The 23,147-nt window shown below is 39.9% G+C and overlaps 1 protein-coding gene across 1 annotated transcript in view; it reads right to left on the bottom strand.

Moving 5' to 3' along the window:
• Positions 1–23,147, bottom strand: part of Me2 (malic enzyme 2) — a 58,959-nt gene that overhangs the window by 16,356 nt on the left and 19,456 nt on the right. Inside the window, exons 3-11 of the mRNA XM_042675366.1 lie at positions 18,276–18,409; positions 13,491–13,640; positions 12,155–12,230; positions 10,148–10,309; positions 9,413–9,516; positions 6,335–6,444; positions 6,151–6,248; positions 5,229–5,342; positions 1,473–1,587 (exon numbers count right to left, since the gene is read on the bottom strand). Of these exons, the coding sequence (XP_042531300.1) occupies positions 1,473–1,587; positions 5,229–5,342; positions 6,151–6,248; positions 6,335–6,444; positions 9,413–9,516; positions 10,148–10,309; positions 12,155–12,230; positions 13,491–13,640; positions 18,276–18,409 (1,063 nt within the window). The remainder of the gene's footprint in view (positions 1–1,472; positions 1,588–5,228; positions 5,343–6,150; positions 6,249–6,334; positions 6,445–9,412; positions 9,517–10,147; positions 10,310–12,154; positions 12,231–13,490; positions 13,641–18,275; positions 18,410–23,147) is intronic.

The raw sequence follows: 23,147 nt of genomic DNA, 5'->3' as shown, positions 1-23,147 counted from the left end.
TTGCATGCATGAGGCCCTGGGTTCGATTCCTCAGCACCACATAAGCAAAAAGAAAAAAGCCGGAAGTAGCACTGTGGCTCAAGTGGTAGAGCGCTAGCCTTGAGCTGAAGAGCTGAGGGACAGAGCCCAGACCCAGAGTTCAGGCCTCCACGACCGGACCCAAAAAAAAAAAAAAAAAAGCATTAAAATCATAAGCAAGATTGTCCAGTCAAACTTATAGCTAACCCAGGAAATCAAATAACCATATCTTTTGCTGCTGAGAACTTAAGTGCTATGTTGATAAGAGTCCAAAGCCAACAATTCCATTCCTATCTCAAAACACACTCAATGTTTTCAAGTTTTGTCACAAACACAAAGCTGACACTGCACTGTATTTTCATGGTAAGGTTGGACAAATAATCTTGGTCTGTTTAAGATTTTCAAGCCTGACAGTCATAATAACTTTAAAAGCAAAGCAGTAGGAGAAGTGGGAAAACATGTATATATCCATAATCCCAGCTACCTGGGAAGCTGAGGCAGTGGATCACTTAAGCCCAGGATGTAGAGGCCAGTCTGAGCAACATTAAAAGAGACCCTTCAATCCTCACTCTCCCCTATTCTCTCAATGCAGGGCTTCATTATGTAACTCAGGTTGGCCTGGAACTCATAATCCTCTTGCCTCAGTCTCCTGAGTGCTGGGTTATCTCTTAAGAGATAAAGAGAGAATATACATGCAACTCATGGTTAACTATATAGCTTTTAACACTTAAAAGTATAAATACTATTTTCTTTCTTCCCCTACTCAGTCTTGGGGCTTGAACACTGATCCTGTGTGCTATCTCTGAGCTTTGAGCCACAGCAGCACTTGCAGATTTTTCTGAGTAGTTTATTGGAGATAAGAGTCTTGCAGATTTTCCTGCCTGGGCTGGCTTTGAACCATGATTCTCAGATCTCAGCTTCCTGAGTAGCTAGGATTACAGGCATGAGCCAAAGGTGCCCAGCAAATGACATCTCTTGAAAAGAGTTTTCATGCATGGCAACAAAACTCTCTCTCTCTCTCTCTCTCTCACACACACACACACACACACAATACATTGTCAGTTCTCTGTATCCATGGGGTTCTACATATGTGGAATATTGGAGGAGAAAAATTGTCTGTAACAACATGTGCAGACCTTTTCTTGTCACTTTTCCTAAGCAATACGGTCCAACAGCTATTTGCAGAGCAGTTACATTGAATAAAGTATGGTAAGTAATCTAGAGAGAAGTGACACGTGAGGACGAGTGCAGAGATTGTATGCAGATACTGCACCATTCAAGATCAGGCTTTGGAATCTGCAGTGGGCCCTGGAACAAGCCCTCACAAACACTGAGAGACAACTGTATGTGCCAAAGGCTAGGTGAAATGTCAACTGATTTTTATTTATCCTATATAGCAGTTATAACCAGTAACAGAATTAGCAACAGTGTTACTTATCAGCAACTTTACTTACCAATTATAGCTGAAGGTTTCAGTACATTTACTGCATCTTCAAAAGTATCAGGGACGTACTCTGGGACTGGGTGAGCAAATGGTTCCTGATGGGAATCTATGTTAGCACTTCGCCCCTAAAGTTTTTGAATTAAACAAAAAACAGTATTTTATAATAAGTACATCTTAAAGATTAAGTGAAAAGACACACGCATTTTAGAAAAGCAAATGATAATATAACAAATATACAATCACTTTCTGCCAAATGGATGAACGAACTTCTGAAGTGAAGCGGTAAGTGGGTTGGCTGGCTGACTGCAGCTCTATGTTGAAGATTGAACCCTGGGCCTTGTGTGTACTAGGTGAAAGCTCTACCACTGGCATACTTCTCTAGCTTCTCTACTTTTTCTAAAGTAAGGCCTCTCAGTAGCTCAGATCACATTTTTCTACCAGATAAATTCAGGTCAATTAGATCTGTCACCAAATGAATTTCAGGAAAAATCCTTTGGGATTTCAGAGCTTCAGATAGATATCCTGGACTACTACTGCCAAGAGTTTATAGAAATAGGAACAGAGCATTCTGGCACCAGATGGCTAAATTAAAAAGTAGTGCCTTTCTACCTAAATCCCAGCTTTAAAACAAAAGCACCATCAGGCTAAAACAATGAAAAAATTCTCAAAGATTTAAAGCAGAAAAAAATCCACAGGGATGGGGGGATGGGGTGGGGGCAGGAATTCAGAATGAGAAACCCATCATCCTTACCACAGTCAAAGAAAAGCTCCCCTTAAATGTGAACTTTTCAACCAGAACTCCAAATATCCCCAGAACGAGAAAATGCTGGGAAAACAGCAGACCATGACTACTTGGCTGAGAAGTTAATTAAAGGCTTAAATACAACCTCAAAGGATCCAGTGACCCAAACACTGGCCTCTTTGGCCTGCCCCAGGATTACCAAAACTTCTCTACATGGAGACTTAACGGAAAACACTCCAAGTCTCAAAATGGTTGGCAGTGATCAGGACCATCAGCAGGGATGAGAAGCCAAGCCCACAGGTCAAGGTACTTGCACATCCCAAAGGAAATACAAACTCCAAACCTACAGATGAACAGAGAATCCTCCCACTAGTACCAGAGAAACCCACTGTAGTTACCAATTCTGCATTCATTCTACATTACAACGAAGACTGCAAGACATTTCATGAAACCTACCATGGCAGAATGAAGCATGAAACTGCATACTAATAAATACCTCTTCCTCTAACAACTTCCTTAAAACGTGAGGCCTTAAAATCTTCTCGTTTTGGTGCTGATCCTGGGGCTAAAACTGAGGGCCTGGGCACTGTCCCTAGGCTTTCCTTTTGCTATCATTTGAGCCACAATTCCACATGCAGCTTTTTGATGGTTAATTTTTTTGGTGATAAAAGTCTCACAGACTTTCCTATCCAAGCTGGCTTTGACCCATGATGCTCAGATCTCAGTTACTCAGTAATCTCAGGATTACAGGCATGAGCTACTGGTACTCTTCAAATGTTAACATTTTATACACCAGCAAGTTTGGAAGTCACAGCTGTCCTGGAAAATAGCATTTTCAGGGGGTTAGAGAACAAGATTCAAAAAGTAGACTGCCATTTGAATTCTATCTCCATTGCATACCAGCTGATCACTTTGGAAAAGTTCCTGACCATTTTCAAATTCAGTTTCTATGACTGCTGCTAAGCTTCACAGGAAGCAAGCCAGCAAACAAACAAAGCTCCAGGATTTTCAGAAGGACTCATGGAGAAAATGCATATAAAGTCCTTGACCAGTATACTTCAAACTACTGTTACTTCCAATTATGAGTAATTTAAGTCTCAAGTTCCATCATTTGTATACTATGATTTCTTTGTTTCTTGTTTTAATAGATTACTGGGAATGAAGAAGAAGAAATTTCAGCACTGGCCCAAAGTACACTGAGATAGCTTGCTTTGTAATATGAATGGCAAGTAACACTAGGGTCATTATAATGTGGACAAGTGAAAATAGAACTTTGTGTACTGGACAGTCTAACCTCTCAAAACAGTTTTATTTCAGTATGTCACCCAGTTCAAGCTAATGAAAATAATCTAGGGACTCCTCTCTAGTCCCCTCTCCAAGTAAAGGTTTTTCTATTTTCTTTCCATTTTCCTTCCACTTTCAAATAAAGTTGTTTTGTTTACCTTAAAAAAATAAGCCAATAAGCTGGGCACTGGTGGCTCACACCTATAATCCTAGCTACTCAGGAGGCTGAGATCTGAGGATCATGGTTCAAAGCCAGCTTGGGCAGGAAAGTCTGTGAGACTCATATACAGTTAACCACCAGAAAACCAGAAGTAGAACTGTGGCTCATAGTGGTAGAGCACTAGTCTTGCGTAGAAAAGTGCTCAAGACCAGTCCTAAGGCCCTGAGTTCAAGACTCATGACAAAAAAAAAAAGCTAATAAAAGGTGGTGAGGTAATTGATGGGGAGAGCTCTTTACTACCCATAAACTGATTTCAGGAATACATGCCTTACTTTCTGGGAGAGTGTGCACTGAGTTTTATTATATTGCTATAGGGGATTATGATGCCCAAAGTGTTCAATAATTTCTGCTCAAAAGCCAGAACTGGCTTATGTCTGTAATCTCAGCTATTCAGGAGGCTGAGATCTGAGGATCAGTTTGAAGCCAGCCAGGCTATGAAAGTCCGTGAAGACTCTTATCTCCAAATAACCTCAAAAAGCCAGAAGTCGGGCTGGGAAAGTGGCTCAGTGGTAGAGCGCTTGCCTTGCATGCCTGAGGCCCTGGGTTCGATTCCCCAGCACCACATAAGCAAAAAGGAAAAAAGCCAGAAGTGGCGTTGTGGCTCAAGTAGTAGAGCGCTAGCCTTGAGCTGAAGAGCTGAGGGACAGCGCCCAGGCAGAGAGTTCAGGCCCCACGACCGCACCCCGCTTCCCCCCCCACCCCAAAAAAAGCCAGGAGTGGACCTATGGCTCAAGTGATGAGTGCCTTGAGGAGAAAAGCCCAGGACAGTGCCCATGCCCAGAGTTCAAGCCCTAGGACCGCCCATTCCTCCCCTCCCCCCACCTGCCAAAACCCCCCAATAATTCCTGCCCAACTATTAGCTGGAACACTAAGATGTTCTACGTTCCTTGAGGGCTCAGTGAGTAACTAAGAAGTAGAGCTTGTGCCTAGCACACATGTACAAGGCCTTGGGCTGAAACCCAATCATTATCTTCACATGCAATTTAGTTTTAGAGCAGCCAAATACAATCATATATAATACATGTAAAGTCATACTACAATGTCTGGCACATTTCAACCTACTGTTACTTTAAACCATGTTACTTTAAACTTTAAGCCTGAAGATTTTTCATCTTTGTTTTCTCAAGACCTAGAGGACAAGCTGGGCACTTTTGTCTCACCCACCATCACACATGCATGTGTGCACGCACGTGCATGTGCACACACACACACATACATACACACACACACGCGCGCACACACACACGCACACACACACACACACACACACAGAACCTGGGGACAAAGCAAGAATGATTAAGTCTTCTGCCAACACAGATGATATGATTTGCATATGAAACAAGAGTCCTTATGAAAGACAATGAGACTTGAGGATCGGTGTCAGGAAGGTCCACAGAGTATGCACATGCAGTTTGGATAGTCCAGTGAGATACATGATTTGAAGAAATGGTAATATTTTTAAAAATCCAACTAAAATATCAGAATGATACTCTTTTGAGTTTTTAAGTCTGGAACTTTACCTTAACCAATAGACCACTCTTGTCAAACATCCAGATTTTCTTTTGTGCCTCTTCTTCGGAGAGGCCATTTTCCACCATAGACATTACGATCAGATTTGCAATTCCAAGAGCAGCCTGCCCAACAAAACACAGGGTTAAAAACAAAAGACTAGCATCCAATGTAAATGTTTGATTAATTTATATATGAAAGATTAGAGGGCTGAGAATGTGGCTTAGTGGTACAGTGCTTGCCTTGCATGCGTGAGGCCCTGGGTTTGATTCCTCAGTACCACATAAAACAGAGGAAAAAAAAAAGCTGAAGTGGTACTATGGCAAATGGTACAGTGCACAATGGTACCTTGCAGAAAAGAAGCTCAGAGACAGTGCCCAGGTACTGATTTCAAGCCCCACAACAGGCAAAAAAAAAAAAAGATTAAGTAATATTTGGTTTATTCTTCTTTATAAAGTACACAAAAATTAAGTCATGATTATTCTCTCTAAACATTTTAAATTACATATTTTGTAAAAGGTGCTGAAGTCTGGCATTGGTGGCTCACATCTGTAATCCTAGCTCCTCAGGAGGCTGAGAGCTGAGGATCATGGTTCAAAGCCAGCCCTGAGACTGTGAGCTTTATTGCTCAGGACAGTGCTCTACCATGTGAACTACCGCTCCACTTTCCATGAGACTCTTATCTCCAATTAGTCACTTCCCTCCCAAAAAAGGTGGAAGTGGAAGCTGTGGCTCAGGTGGTAGAGTATTAGCAATGGGCCAAAAAGCTAAAGAACAGTACCCAGCTGATGAATTCATGCCCTTGTATCGGCACAAAACAAAAAGCCAACAAAATGAAAAAGAGGTACTGAATTCATACCCCCAACTTCTTTATTATAAACATCAATTCTGAAGAACATTAGTTTTAAGTTTTAACAAGCTTACAACACTCACCTCTCCTGCTCCAAGAAATAGGATTTTATGCTCTGAGATTGGCTTATTGATAACTTTTTGGGCTGCAAGAAGACCTGCAAGAGCAACTGCAGCTGTCCCTATAAAGAAAAACAAATTTAATTTTTTAACGTATATTATAAATGTTTAAAATGTAAGAATCAGAAACTTAGCTTCCCTTTTTTACCTTGAATATCATCATTGAAGGTACAATATTTTTCTCGATATTTTCTTAAGAACCTGAATGCATTGTGATTTCCAAAGTCTTCAAACTGAATGAGTATGTTCCGTCCATATCTAAAAACAAGAAAACTCATAATGGTAAGTATTGAAAATACTACTGTTAAACAGATTTTCTAATATGTTCTTTCTTCTCTCTCTCTCTCTCATTCTTTCTCTTCCAATGCCTCCCCTTCACACACTTTCCTTCCTTCCCCCTCCCTCTCTCTCCTCCCTTTTCCTTTCTTGTGGTAGCACTAGGGTTTGATTCAGAGACTTGTTTTCTAGGCTGGCTAGACACTGCTGAGCCACACCTTTAGCCCTGTTTTTCACTATCATTAGTTTTAGAAAGAATCTAGTTTCCCATCCAGGCTCCTAGGCTTATGTCTGAGCCACAATGTGCCTATTGGAGGCTTCTTTTGTGGCTGGAATTACAGGCATGTGCCCCACAGCCAGTTTTCTTCCAAGGACATGGGGTGTCATCAACTTTTCTGCCCACGTTGGCCTTCCAGTCTCCACTCATAAGTGGGCAACAAGTTAAACAGAGACTTCTTAAGAGGATGAAGTAAAACTGACCAATAGAATAGACACATGAAAAAATGCTCAACATCTCTGGCCATAAAGGAAACACAAACCAAAACAACACTGTTTGTGGGTAGGGATGGTAGGGAAAAACTGGGAGAGAACAAGTGAAGGGGTGATATTGTTCAAAAAGAAATGCACTCTTTACCTGACCTATGTGACCATAACCCCACTGTATATCACCTTTATAGTAACAATAAAAAGTTAAAAAAGAAAAACCACTGAGATTCCATCTCATCCCAGTCAGAATACAAATGACAACAGAGGCTGGGACACATGTGGGAGAAAAGGAGCCCTTACTGCTGGTGGGAAGGTAAACTGATACAACCACTGTGGAAAACAGCTTGAAGATTTCTAAAGAAAACTAAACACAGAACTACCCAGTGATCCAGCAACACCATTTATCCAAAAGATTACAAATCCAGGATACAGTAAAGCTATTTACACATTTGCACAACCATGCTCATTGCTGTACTCTTCCCTATAACCAAAATATGGATAGCCCAAATGCTCCTTACTGGATGAATGGACCAAAAATGTGGTATGTATATATGTATATATATATATATTATATATTTATATATAATGAAATTTTACCCATCCATTAGAAAGAATATGACATCATTTGCAAAGAAATGGATAGTGCCAACTAGATTTGAGCAATCTCTGAATACATGTGTGGTTGGTGGAGAAGAGTCAAAGACAGCACCAATATCAAAAGTTTGTCTATAGGGTGAATATAAGCACTATTGACAGTGGTGGGGAATATGGAAGTAGGGTGTTTGGAAAGGGGAAGAATCCAGTTTAAGACACGAAAATGTATATATAAGATGTAGGGCACCAGAATCAAATACAGTGAAAACAGGGGTTATACTACAGGGGAAGAACATACAAAAGTAACAAAAAGAACAAAAATCACATAGTACATTAAAAACAACAGCAACAAAGATAAAACCTCATGTGTCCCTATCTTGGGGTTCATTTCACTTAGCATCATCTTATATGGTCATATATACATAGCTTTTGACCTTTTCTGCTTGTCCTAGATGTATACTAGTTATTGCAAATAAGGGAAACCATGGGACCTATGTTTCTTTGGGCCTGGCTTACTTCACTTAATATAATTTTTTTCTAAGTCTTTCCATTTCCTAACAAATGGGGCAGTGCCATTCTATATATCATATTTTCTTGATCAATTAATCTACTGAGGGGCATCTGGTTGGTTCCATATCTTGGCTATGGTGAATAATGCTGCGATAAACATATTGTGCTGGTAGCTTTAGTATGGCCTTGTTTGTGATCGTTTGGGTAAATGCCCCAAAGTGGGATTGCTGGGTCACAGGGGAGCTCTATGTGGAATCTTTTGATTCTCGTACCCGGCACCCTATATATACATTTTTCTAATTTGGAGAGGGGAAGGGAAATAACAAAATGCTGAAACAAGAATATAGGTGGACCTATTATAACAATGATATATACAAGACACTATGTTGAAAACGAACTTTACAACTGGGCGGGGGGGAGGCAGAGGTTGGGGAGGTAGAAGGGAAGGTTATGGTAGGGAAAAAACAAAGGAGGGGGTAACAATGCTCGATAGGAAATGTACTCATTACCTTACTCATGTAACTGTAACCCCATTGTAAGTATCTTTACAATAAAAAATTTATATTAAAAAAAAAGACATGAAAATAGAGTAGCAACAGAATATCTCAACTGAAGATTCCAGATGTTAAGAGATGCAGAACTATGGAAGTGAGCTGACATGGGTTTGGAAGTCCCATGTCTAGAGGTCCTAACAAATATGTGTCAAGTGTGTGTGTGTGTCAAGTGTGTGTATGTGTGTGTGTGTGTGTTTGCAGTTCAGGCATATAGCTCTTGCCTAGCAAGTATGCAGCCCTGGGATTTAATCCCTAGCAAGATATTCAGTTTACATAGCTCAAAAACAAGACTATGTATTCATCCAGTCTGAATGAAAAAGAGTAAGAAAAGCCAGTGAAAATGGCAGAAGAAAAGAGAAAGTTAGAAGAGCAAGTAAAGATTTCCTAGTAGTCAAGGGGAAAAAGTGAGAACACAGGAGGCAAGATAAACTGGTTGGACACTACAAAGAGGTTGAAAGGAGCACTAAACGGTCTGAGAATTTACAACACAAAAATGCAGGAGAGCCTGAGTAGTGGACTCAACTGGTAGTCCTAGGCCAACAAAGGATGCAGATGTGAGTGTCTGCCAGGAGAGGTGAGTGTAGGTTCTTCAGATGTCTGAAAAAACTCCAGAAGGCAAGGCAGAACAGAACTACTACCGACTACTGGCCCATCTCATTGAATGGTTAAAAATCCAAGTCCTTGAATTTTGAATCTTGATCTGCTTATCTTCATAGGACATAAAGAAATATAAAACAAATTATAGCCCCTCTCCACAGTTAAAGGTGCCTTTATATCTATGACATACTTACAACTTTTAAACTTACCTATCAGTAATTGCTTTCATAAACTCATCAATCAGATCATCATAAAGCTGCGAACGATCTCGTTTCTGATATAAGCCCATGTAAAATGGATCTTTTAATAGTGCCTATAAAAGAAACCAGTGGAAAATAAATCATTTTAGGGGCTGGGAAGGTGGCTCAGTGGTAGAGCGCTTGCCTTGCATGCATGAGGCCCTGGGTTCGATTCTTCAGCACCACATAAGCAAAAAGAAAAAAAAGCCGGAAGTGGCGCTGTGGCTCAAGTAGTAGAGCACTAGCCTTGAGCTGAAGAGCTGAGGGACAGCGCCCAGGCCCAGAGTTCAGGCCCCACGACAGGACCTCCCCCCCCACAAAAAAAAGAAAGAAAAAGAAAACATTTTATTACATTATTAAACATACAAAACTTGTAATCCTTCTAGAAAGTACAAATAGCTTAATTTTCTATTGTTTGTATGAATATTGGTGTGTGTTCTGGACTTGAACTGAGGGCCTCACACTCTTGCTTGGCTTATTTGCTCAGAGCTGGTACTCTACTATTTAAATCATAGTTCTACTCCTGGCTTTTTACAGGTTAATTAGAAATAAAGTCTCATAGACTTCTACTTGGGCTCTAAACTGTGATGATTAGACCTCAGACTAATGAGAGGAGTTAGGAATACAGTCATGAGTCACCAGCACCCAGCCAGAATGTAATTTTTAAGAATTCCAAGAGGAAGATCAAAGATATGTATGACTCACTTTGTTGTCAGTCCCCACGTCAATACACACAGGCAAGCATCTCTCAGGACGTATTCCTGCGCAAGCGGTATAGAGGCAAAGCTTTCCTACTGGAATTCCCATTCCATAGACACCCAAATCTCCAAGACCCAGAATTCTCTCGCCATCAGTCACCACAACAGCCTTAATTACAAATAAGACAAAATAAAACACAGCAAATTACATTTACTCAATAATGAGGCATTAAAGAAATGCATTTTTATTTTTTCATGTATTTTCACTCTCACTTTTAAAAATAGTTCTCAGTTAACTTCCAATGTAAACCTATGAAGCACACTTAATCTAGGATATCTGCCTATTTTGATATATTAATTTAAAAAAGTTATGCTAAATGCAATGGCTCACACCTATAATCCTAACTAGTAGGGAAGTAGAGATGGAGAATTGTGGTCTGACGCCAGCTTGGGTAAAAGATTTTTTTTTAATTTTAATTTTTTTCTCTTATTAATTGGATTTATTTTTTATTTATGTGGTACTGAGGAATGCATTGTGCATACTAGGCAACAATTCTACCACTAAGTCACATTTCTTGCTCCAAAGGTAAAAGGTTTTCAAGACTCCACATCAACCAACAAAAAGCTGGATGTGGTGGAGCATGCCTGTCACCCCAACTACATGGGAAGCATAAATAGGATTATAGTCCAGGCCCCCAGACATAAATATGAATCCCTTTCTCAAAATATAACCAAAAGCAAAATAGGACTGGAGGCATGGCTCAAGTGGCAGAGCATCTGCATATAAAGCTCTCCAGAGTATGGGGATGGAGAGGAGGTGGTATTAACTAGATTTGACTTCCCTGGCTTTGGCTTGTAAACAGAATGATTCTGACTGAAGGATCAATATTTAAATACCAAAGACTTTCAGGAAGATTAATATGAGAGAAGTGAACAAAATTCTCTCAAAGAAGAGATTACCATAATAAAAAATTAAGTTTAGAAACTAATAGTGTCCTACAACAATATAATAACAACACAAATAAGAAAAGCACTATTAAGAGTAAAGGAGAAAAAGATGTAGGATTAAAAACTACATACCTACATATAAAAATTTAAGACAATATCCTGAGTTCATTTATTTTATCAATTTTTTCTAGATTATCTGAACTAATGATTCTCCATCTGTATCTACTTGGTAAGGAAGGCAGAGGCAATAAAAGCAAGTAAGATTACTGCCTATAATAAACACAAAAGCCTACCAAAAGGTAGCAGGTAGTGTGTGTGTGTGTGTGTGTGTGTGTGTACAAGTGTGCACGTGCACTGGTACTGGGACTTGAACTCAAAGCAGGTAGTGTGTGTGTGTACAAGTGTGCACGTGCACTGGTACTGGGACTTGAACTCAAAGCCTTGGCCTTTCTTTCCCTTAGCTAATTTTGCTTAAGACTGTCACTCTACAACTTAAGCCACACTTCTACGTTCAGCTTTTTGCTGGCTAATTGAAGATAAAAGTCTTGGATTTATCTGCTTGGGCAGAATTCGAACTATGCAGATTCTCAGATCTGTTTTCTGAGCAGCTACGATTATAGGCATGAGCCACCAGTACCCCACCAAAGATCTTGAAGTACGCTATTATATTTTATTCCATGAAAAACAGCCATATTGACCAGGGGTTTTATATTGCTACATTTAACTCTTGCTTTAAAAAGTATTTATTGCAGAATAACAGTTTTCATGGCATTTTAATCTATTTTTCTTTACCTAAAGTAATTAGTGAGGAGTAGGATACTGGAGTGTTAGTGACTGTTCAGGTTTGCCTTTTGAAAAGCTTCAATTTTATTCTTAGAGTGACATCAAACACCAGTAAAACATTTTACAACTATTACTATTACCCATCTCTGCCTGTCACAAAGTATAAGTCTGCATGTACAAGTGCATATATCAGAGCAACAATGAAAAGCTGTTCTTGGATATTTAGAGGTAACTTACAAGGACAAAGAAAACATTGTGAAAAGGAGGGTTGTGCTATTAGTACCTTAACATGATTTTCTGGCCAGTTATCCACAATTGATCTAACATGACCTCTGTCTGAGATTGAAATAAATAATCCCCTGCAACAGAACAAAAACACCTTTGCATTTCATGACAGTTTTGTTTGTTTCTAAGTTCTTGTCCATAACTGGAATTCTTAGATATTTTAATAAAACAAGACATAGTATATTTCCCAAACAGATTTAACTATGTCACATTGCTTTGTTTCCAACACTTTTCAACTACTTCAAATTGTAATTATATTGTTTACATAGTAGCTAAAACAAAGACTATTATTAAATGATGGAATCATTTTACCAAGAATTGTATCTGTATCACATGGACAAATAAACTTAATACTCTTCCAGTAAAAAATAATAAAGGCAGACCACCAAATATAAGGAAGCAGAATATTGTGAAGCAAACTACTACTAAAACTCACTGAAACTGAAAAGTGAAAAAGATGACACAGTTGAAGCATCAGGAAGAAGTGAAAAATTGTTTAAATTTATTACTATTACAATTTAACAAATCAAAAGTATATGTTTATCATCTTTAACACACTGTTTTGAAGTATACATTGTTAAGGACAGGTAAGGAAAGTTAAAACATAGCATACTGTTCTGAGATCATCTAGATTTCAAAAAGGGCAGAGGAAGAGGAAGAAAAAGAAGGGCAGAGAGAAAACGTAGGATCCAGAGTTGTCAGGCAGCAATGGTCCCCGTGGACTCCACCGCTTCTGAACTAATCCTTGTATTTACTTTGTTCAGTGGCATCGGAACTGTGGCATCATTACTGTAGCCCAAATCAGTATTGTCTCAGCAGTTGTTCTCAGGGTATATAATCATCTGATGAGCTTTTAAAAAAAAGTCAAGTCCAGCTGGAGTGGAGCTGTGACTCAGTGATAGAAAGCAACCCTTGAGCACAAAATCTCAGGGACAGTGCCTAGGCCTTAAGTTCAAGCCCCAGGATTGGCTCAGATAAAAGATCTTAATGATAATGATGGGAAATCTGCCACCAGAATTAAGATCCTTTTGTGGGGAAAGTAAAGATATTAAAAAAAGACACAATTCCTTAAAGAAGAATAGGCATAAACTGCTAATTTTTTCCAATTTGTAAAACTTTTTTTGAATTGTGTTGCTTGCACAAAAATAAAAGATATGAACATACAGGGTTTTTACCAATCTCTTTTAACCCACATTAAGCTTTTGTAAAATATATATAGCTGAGATAAAACTATTAACCCAGAAAAATCTAGGTGCTACCGAATTATTGTTCTTACACATTCATATATTTATATATTTATACATATATATGTATATATTTTTAATAAGCCTTACTTAGGTCTTCTAAAGATGTGCCCATACTGGGAACAGGCAAGACCAACTGTGGGTGTGTATACAATTGGCATTAGACTTTCAATATCATCCTGTAGTATTCGGTAAAACAGTTTCTCGTTTCTTTCTTGTATTCCCATTATATAAATGTATCTGAAATTAAGAACAAAAATGAGTCAGCCTTCATCACATTAAAAAAAAAACTGGCTTTCAAAAGTTAACCTTAGGGCTGGGAAGTTGGCTCAGTGGTAGAGCGCTTGCCTTGCATGCCTGAGGCCCTGGGTTTGATTCCTCAGAACCACATAAGCAAAAAAGAAAAAACCCGGAAGTGGTGCTGTGACTCAAGTGGTAGAGCGCTAGCCTTGAGCTAAAGAGCTGAGGGACAGCGCCCAGACCCAGAGTTCAGGCCCCACGACCGGACCCCCCCAAAAGTTAACCTTAATGTCTAAAAGTAAGCTTACCTCCCCATCTACGTACCCACCAAAGTATACCCAAACTATAAATTTATAACTACTTTGTACTTAACTATAAATTAGCAAAAATATATGCACTTAAATGGTAGATGACAATGAAGAAAACAAGAGACACACAGCTCAAGTTTGCCAACCCTTGCAGAGAGTAAGGCTCTGTACAACACTCTTTAAAAATGCAAAGAGCACCATGGGGCCTTACCCTTACAGAAGGAACCATCAAGAAGGCTGATATGTGAATCAGGAAGCAAAATGAAGTAAAACTTATCCAAATATTGACTAAACATTAACTGTGCCAGGCACTATTCTGAATTCCAACGACATAAAAAGTTATCCCTTCTGAGAAGCTTACAATCCAGTGGAGTTTTAAGCATTGTAAGAGCTACACGGAGTACATAGGTACGGATATATAATCAACTTCTTTTACAAAATAAAGTTCTATAATGAAGAACAGTTAATACTGGCTTGAAAACCAGTTCTGATTTTGAATTAAGTGTGTCTAAAACAGTCTTATTATCTTTCCTTCCATATTTTTTGTTCTATCTTCAGATCAGTGGGAAACCTAAAGTCAGTCTCAGATCAGTGGGAAACCTAAAGTCAGTCTATTCTTCATTTCTTCCCCTCTTATCCTCCCCTTCCCTAATCCAGCAAATCACCAGGGCCTACAGAGTATCTACCTACCCAGTATCTCTCAAATACATTCATTTCCTTCTACCACATTCATTTGAAGCCACCATCATTTCTCATCTGCACTTCCACAAGAATCTTCTAACCAGTCTTCTTCCCTAGTTGAATCCACTCTGTCCCAGGCATCAGTAGCTCATTAGGAGGCTGAGATCTGAGGATCACATTTCAAAGTCAGCCCTGGCAAGAAAGTCCATGAGACTCCTATCTCCAATTAACCACCAAAAAATTGGGAGGGAAGCTGTGGTTCGAATGGTAGAGAGCTAGCTTTAGCCACAAAAGATCAGGGACAGTGTGCAGGCCCTAAATTCAAGCCTAAGGGCTAGTGCAGTCACACACAAAAACATTTACTGTCATCATTTCTATTCTCCTTAAGTGGTTTTCAGTACAGTAAAATAAAATATAGTAAATAAAATCAAGCTGCTATAACACTTAGTAAGATCTCTGTTTACATCCCAGCCTCACTTTTTTCTGTATTGGTTTGAGTCTTCATTTCCTCAACTATACCACAACTCTGACCCTGGAGATGCTGTACCTGATGATCACCTCTGCAGGTGTAATCCCATTGTCATGTCTTCTAATGCAGCCACTCGCAATACATACATACACACATGCATACATGCATACATACATGTCAGACTTTCCTATGTTCAGGTTGCACAATACCCTACTCTCTTCTTCATTCAACTTTGCATTAATTTTACACTATCATGAAGTTAAAAAAATCATACTCTGAGCCATCATGAGGGCTATGTATACATTGGAAGGTGTATGTAAATTACATGCAAATATGACGCCATTTTATACAAAGAACTGGAGCATATATTGATTTTAGTATGGGGAGAGGAAAGGGGAATCCGGGATCCAATCCCCTGTGGAGAGAGGCGTGACTGCACTCTGAATTAAAAATGTTCCTGTAGCATCATATCTGGATGCTGGGCAGCTGTAGAGAGCCACAGCTGTCACTCATGCAATCAGGAGGGTCAATAATCAGTACTCTACAGTGGACTGTGATGCTAGGCTATGATATGTGATAGGTTGAGCGCACTGAATACATCTTCAAATTGTAATACTTTCAATTCATGATCAGTTTATGTAACTCCATCATAAGCTGACTTACAATGACTTACATTGTAAGTTATACTTGTATTATTTCCCAGAGCTAGCAAAGTGACATCTGACTAGTATGAAAAGATTCAGTGAATAAATAAGAAGAGAACCATTCAACCATAAATTGTATGTTCTACATAGCTCCTGGGGGGCAGAAATGACTTCAAAAGATAGTAATTAAAGGGAAGAAGATTCCTGCCAACTATAGGGAACTAATGAACTGGGCTATTAAGATGGAAGCGATAGCAGAAGTGTTAAGGAAAGAACACATGGCCCATCAGGCATGTGACAGAGAGAAGTTGTACAATTTTTGGACTTCCTTGCTGTTATCACTTTTACACACTCACACACATTCTCTCCCTCTTCCAGCTTTTCCTTTCCTTTTTATTTTGTACTAGTGCTGGTGCTTGAACTAATGTCCTCACACTCTTGCTTCTTTTTTTCCCCACTTAAAGCTAGCACTCAATCATTTGAGCCACATCCTCAATTCTAGCTTTTTGCTGGTTAATTGGAGATAAGAGTCTTTCGGATTTGTCTGGCCAGGCTGGTTTCGAACTTGGATCCTTAGATCTCGGCCTCTTGAGCGGCTAGGATTATTGGTGCGAGCCTCTGGCACTGGTTCCTGCTCAAGATTATGAAAGCTCAGAAATGACAAAAAGCCTTTATTCAACTCTGTGATCACAACCCTTCATCAGTTAGCTGGTGCTATGATACCTTTACTTTCTAGTTGTTGAGGGATCTGGATTTCTAGCTCTTTAATCACTTTGTTTCTTTCTGGTCAATCACATCCCTTCCAGCTCATCTTCACTCCCCACTCTGGATCTTAGGACCAGTTTTCTCATTCGGTCTGTCACTGCTGTTATCATTTACAAACTTTCACATCTTTGTATTACTGCGTTATTCTTCCACAGTGTCTTTCTCTCCCAACAGAGAGTGAACACCCTGATGGAAGTACTCAACTGTATCCCCTAGCACAGAAGTGCCCGGAATGAATTAGAGAGTAAATAAAACAATATAGCTCTTGTTCCAGCCCAGCAAACTCTTAAGCCCAAATCAACGTCGTATTTCTACTCATCTAACCATGCTCAGCTTCACATCATATCCTGGTAGTTCTTCCTAACCCCTTGCCAACTCTATCCAGCCACAGTCATTCTAAATCTTAGCTGACTTTCATATCTGTGTCAAAAAAAAATCAAGGTATCAGGTACGATGAGACCTCATAAACTCCAGTTCAAGCATCACTTCCCCAGAGATTCTGATTTCCTGACTTGGGCCAGGTTCCCTCTGAATGTGCATTTGTCTCAAGGTATTTCACACTAAAAACAGAGTGTAACTGTTTTGAGCATCTAGAATGCAAGGTTATACATTACTGGATTTGAATGTGTTTGCCACATATCACGTGCTAGAACCTGAATCCCCAAATGTCCGCAGTATTTGGAGATGGAGCCTTTGGGAGGTAATTGGGTCATGAGGATTTTGCCTTTGTGAATGGATCAATCCTTTCATAGATTAGTGGGTTATGATAGTGTAGATTTGTTATCAGGAGTGGGTCTAGTTAAAAAGCCAGCTTGTGAAGCATCATGGCTCAAGTGGCAGAGTACTTGCCTAGCAAGCACGAGTCCCCAAGTTCAAATTCCTTTACTGACATAGAATAACAAATAAATTAAAATTAATAGAATTTTAAAAAGCCAGTTTGGCCATCTTTTGTGAGCCCACTCCGTGATGTCCCATATCACCTGAACGCTTTGCAGTCTCCACAAAGAAGGCCCTCAGCAGTTGCAGCCCCTCATCCTTTGTCTTCTCAGTCTCCAGAACTCTATCACCCACTTTACACACACAGAGATCACTTTGTGATATACAAGATCACTTCTTATACACATGCAAATGATACAAGTCATGAAATAAAATGGTGTAAATTGGATGCTGTTTCTTGCTTTTATTGTTATCATAAAAACTGACTCCTATTAAGTTTTATAATAGTGAACATGAGGGAATAACTCACTAAAGTAGCAGTCACGCCAGGTGCTAGTGGTAGAGCACTCGCCCTGAGCTGAATCGCTGAGGGACAGAGCCCAAGCCGAGTTCAAGCCCATAACCGACAAAAAAAAAAAAAGAAAGAAAGCAGAGATCAAGAGGTTCCTGGTTTGAATCCAGGGCAGAAAAGTCTGTAAGATTCCATCTCCAAATCAGTAAAAAGCCAGGCTGGAGGTGTGGCTCAAATGGTAGAGTGCCAGCCGAGCAAGTTAGGAAGGAAAAGGAAAAGGAAAAGAAGGAAGAGAGGGAGAGAAAGGAAAAAAGGACTAGTCAACTGGACTAGAGATGTGGCCCAAATAATAGTGTTTACCTAGCAAGATGGGGCCCTAAGTTCAAACCTTAGTCCTGCCACACAAAAAAAGTAGTCAACTGATTAAAAAAATCAAACATTATTAGATTATATATTTTTCATGCCCTATCAGCAATATTAGTCCCAAATTTTCTCATCAGAATAACAATAAAAAAACCAAAAATATCAATCAACTCTTACTTTTCCAAAGGGCTGGTCATTTTTTTCAAGTTTTTATGAAATCGTAAGGCTTGGATATCTTGTGTCTCTATTTTAGGAGGTAAAAGTCCTTGAAGACCAAGCATTTGTCGTTCCTGTAATGTAAATGCCATTCCCTAAAAGAAAAAAAATGCAAGGATGAAGGTTATTTACTCTAGTACCAATAGCATTGTCCTTTAAAATGTCATCTAACTGCAAATTTAAAAATCAACAAAATCCATTTGCTAAGATTTTCAGAATTTATAAGATCCGTAATATCCAGGATTGATGAAACTGGAAAAAATTACTCTCATAAATACAATTACTGGAAATCTAACCTAGGCTTTTGGAAGACAGTTTTGAAGTGCTCTTCAAATTTTAATGAAGATTTTCTTCTGTTAAACAATATGATCACTAGTCATCTCAGACAAATAGACACAGGACAAAAAAGCACATATAGAAGTTAGTGACACTGTGTCTAGTTCTCTTGGCTGTTACAAATTTACTACAAGTACACCAATTATGCTGTAAGGAACCTATGATATATTCATACCATGAAATACCATTATAATAGCTAATGTGTATGTGTGTATATATATATATATGTACAGTATTAGATCTTCGAGACACACTGTTAAGAAAAAAGCTGTAAATCAAAGTACACTCCTGTTAACCCATTTTATGTTCAGAAAAACTCACACAAAACTATATATTCTACACAGATGCAGGTAACATATTATAAATTAAACCAATAAAATATAATTAAAATCAATAATGTCAGAAGAAAATCTTCTATTTCCATTTTTCAACTGCGGAGCAAATTCTTTCGTTAAAAAAAATGGTGTCAGCAATTGCTGTTGTATAAATTCCTGGAAATCCTTTCCTCCATAAGGGGAAAGACACACTGGCCAAATGATCAGGGTCAACTGCTTTTCAGAACCCTGGAAATTAACCAAAGGCTATACCTTTCCTATTCCAAAGTAGCCTTGAAAACCAATGACCATTGAAAATGAACAGCCTGGGAATGAGTCAATGCAGTAGGAAGAAAGGACTGGAGCTTTTGCAAAGTCCTATGCCCAGGGCAATGTTATGATTTGACCTGTCTGATGTTTTCTTGTAGATCGCTTCTATAGTGCTGCTTTACCTTGCCTGTCTCATAGCTCACTGGGTGCTAACAGGGTTCTAATCTCCAAAGAGCTTGGAAAATAATCACAGGCAATATGTCAGTATGGCAGCTGCATGGATGACACAGGAAGTAGACAATAAACTAACCAAAAAGCTGAGCAGGAAAAGCTTATGGAACCGGATGCCCGTAGGGTGGGGCTTTGAAAAGCTGGAAGGTATTCTGGGCAATCCATATGGCACGAGCTATGGCCCTGTCCAGGAAATACTGGAGAGGCCTAAGCTCCCACCTCTGGCTAAGCCTCAGGCTCTGTGCAAGGAGGATGTGAAGGCTGATATGTCATCACAAATTTAGGCAGCTAAGTGCTAGAGGTATATCTGAACACATACATACACACAGACTGTGGAAGACTGACTGGTTCTAGTTCAGGTTCTAGACATTTAACTCTCTAATCACAAGCTGACCACCAAACTAACCACAGAGAGACTTCACCATATACACATAGTAGGCATAAAGACTTAAAAGAAATAGTTCAGGGGCTGGGAAGGTGGCTCAGTGGTAGGCACTTGCATGCCTGAGGCCCTGGGTTCAATTCCTCAGCACCACATAAGCAAAAAGAAAAAAGCCGGAAGTGGTGCTGTGGCTCAAGTGGTAGAGTGCTAGCCTTGAGCTGAAGAGCTGAGGGACAGTGCCCAGGCCCAGAGTTCAGGCCTCATGACCGGACACCCCACCCTCAAAAAAAAAGAAATAGTTCAGGAATACCACTGTAGGAAGCCAGAAATTATAGTGCTTGCCTGTAATCCCAGCACTTGGGAGGATGAGGCAGGATCGTAAGTATCAAGTTCCTATTAAAAAAAAAAAAGAGGGAGGCCCTGCAGGGATTTAAGGGAGCAGGGCAGAAGAGGAGGAAGGGGGAAAAAAAACTCCCACAACTTACTTGCACTTAGTATCTGCAAGGCCTTGGAGCTCCCTGCATAATGCTGGGTTTGCAGGCTTGTAAGTTACAGGACCATGGGGGCTTCCTGTCGCATTAGCAGTGTCCTGCAAGGACCCCTGACAGGCCAGAATGTGGATCTGAAGGTGAAGCTAAAGCTGCAATGAAGATGCCAGCAAGTACTATCTTCTGAAGAAAGCTGCAGGCAGCATGCAAGGCCACAGGGGAGGGGGAGGGGAGACACCCAGGCCCCCCGGGATGCCACATCATACCCAGTGTGCACTGGATGAAGGGTTTGCTATCTGTCTTGTTGAGTCTTGCTTTGGTCCAAGCCCTCCTTTTTATCTTCTATTTCTGTCTTTTGAAACAGTTAGATTCGTTTGCCATTGTATACTTTGGGAGTATGTGACTTTCAGAGAAGCTCACAGCTGTGTTTGTTCTGGGTCCTAAAGGAGGCTTTGGACATGGACTTTGAAGCAATGTTAGGATAAGTAAAACTTCAGACTCTTGGAGACAGAATGCACCTTGCACTGTGAGATAAACTTATGAGGTTTTTGAGATCAGGGCAGAATGCTTTAGCTTAGACCTTACGTGACCCTCAAAGGCCCAGGTGCTGAAGGTTTATTCCCTGGAGTGATGCTAGTGGGTGGCAGAGTGCTAGAGAGACAGGGCCTTTTGGAAGGTCTTCAAGTCACTGGGTAAATGGCCATGACAGACAATGGCACATTGGCATCTTTTTCCTGACCCATGAAGAGAACAGCTTTGCTCCATTCTGTGCTCTCTGCCATGATGTGGTCCCAAAGCAGGACCTGAGTGTTCATGAGTGTGTGTGTGTGTGTGTGTGTGTGTGTGTGTGTGTGTGTGTGTGTGTGTGTGTGTGTGTGTGTGTGTGTGTGTGTGTGTGTGTGTGTGTGTGTGTGTGTGTGTGTGTGTGTGTGTGTGTGTGTGTGTGTGTGTGTGTGTGTGCACGTGCTGTTCCTAGGACTTGAACTTAGGACCTGAGCACTGTTCCTGAAACTTCTGGAACTATGAGCCAAAATATAGCTTTTCTTATTTAGGTTGATCATCTCAGGTGTTTTTGAAGCATGCTAGTGGGTAATTAAGAGGCCTTTCTTTTCCTTCTATGTGAAGTTAGAATAATCTGTCTGGGACCAGGAAATTGCCAAATACTTACAAAACTGCTAACATGACTTACAGTGCCAAAATTGGAACTAGTACTCCTCAATAGTAGAGTAATGACTTATTAAAATACAACATCACCTAAAGAGAATACTAGGGCATAGTGCATCTTTACAGTTTCCCTTTTTATATGTAACAATATAGAGGAAGACCTGAGGTCTGCCCTAGTCCATTAGGCTGGTATAACAAACATAATATTGGGAAGTTTAGAAACAAAATTTTACTCCTTACAATTTCAAAGACAGGAAAGTAGTAGAGCTGTGGCTCAAAGTGGTAGAGCACTATCCTTGAAGAAAAGAGCTCAGGACAGCAACCAGGCCCTGAGTTCAAGCCCCCTGACTGACAGAAAAAACAAACACAATTCACATTATCCAAGATAGGGAAGTGTCAATGAGTCAGTAGATTTAGTGACTGGGGAGGAACCATTCCTCAGGGAAGACATCTTGTTTTCTCCATGCACTGGAAGGATAACTCTCTTGGGATGTGTGTGTGTGTGCACATGCACACGTGCATGTGGCACATGCGTTATTCCTAGGACTTGAACTTAGGACCTGAGCACTGTTCCTGTGTGTGTATGTGTGTGTACGCATGCACATGCTGTTCCTAGGATTTGAACTTAGGACCTGAGCACTGTTCCTGAGTGTGTGTGTGTGTGTGTGCACGTGCTGTTCCTAGGACTTGAACTTAGGACCTGAGCGCTGTTCCTGAGTGTGTGTGTGTGTGTGTGTGTGTGTGTGTGCGTGCGTGCGCACGTGCTGTTCCTAGGACTTGAACTTAGGCCCTGAGCATGGCTGCTGACCATTTTGTTCAAAGATAGCACTCCACCATTTGAGTTTTACTTCCAGCTTCTTGGTGCTTAATTGGAGATAGGAGTCTCACAGACTTTTCTGCCTGGGCTGGCTTCAAACTGAGATCCTCAGATCTCCACCGTATGACTAGTTTGCAATATTGGCATGAACCACCGGCATCTGGATGGGTCACTTTCTGAAGGACATTAAAATCCCATGTGGAACCTCCATGAACTAGCTACTATATACAAATATAGAACTGCCAATACCATCAGTTTCAGGGGATAAAATTTTCAATGTATGAATTTTGAAGGGACAACATTTACACCATTAGCTATAGGTTCAAAGAGATTATCACTAGAGTCATGATTATAAAGCCAGCAAAGGGTCAAAGACTGGTGGGACTCCCAATAGTCTCTCTAGTTCCAAATCTATCTACTAAACTAATATGCAGCCATAATATTACATTAAGCATCATGGAAATATATTCCTATTTTTCCTAGTGGTAAAATGGCATATGAAATTATACACTACAATTTAAATCCTGAATTTTATGGAGATGATACTAAAATGAAAACAGATGATGATATACTGAAGCGATAGTCATATTTACTAATCATATTATTTGTGTAAGTAAACTAACTCAAATTTTTCTTCTGCTTTGTAACTATTAGAGAAGTTGAACAAACAAAACAAAACACCCACAGAGGTGGGAATTAGAAAACAAAAGCTCTAGACAAGATACAAAAGGAGCAAGTCCTTAAATATCCTGGGGCTGACTTTCCCTAATCCACAGAGCACTTAACACTTCTCCAATTAAATTAATGATTTGAATACTGAGTGCTTTTAGT

The sequence above is a fragment of the Dipodomys spectabilis genome, unplaced genomic scaffold (assembly GCF_019054845.1).
Source record: "Dipodomys spectabilis isolate Male_0828 unplaced genomic scaffold, ASM1905484v1 ptg000024l, whole genome shotgun sequence".
In the NCBI taxonomy this organism is placed as follows: Eukaryota; Metazoa; Chordata; class Mammalia; order Rodentia; family Heteromyidae; genus Dipodomys; species Dipodomys spectabilis.
The sequence above is the reverse complement of the archived record's forward strand: the minus strand, read 5'-3'. Positions and strand labels throughout refer to the sequence as shown.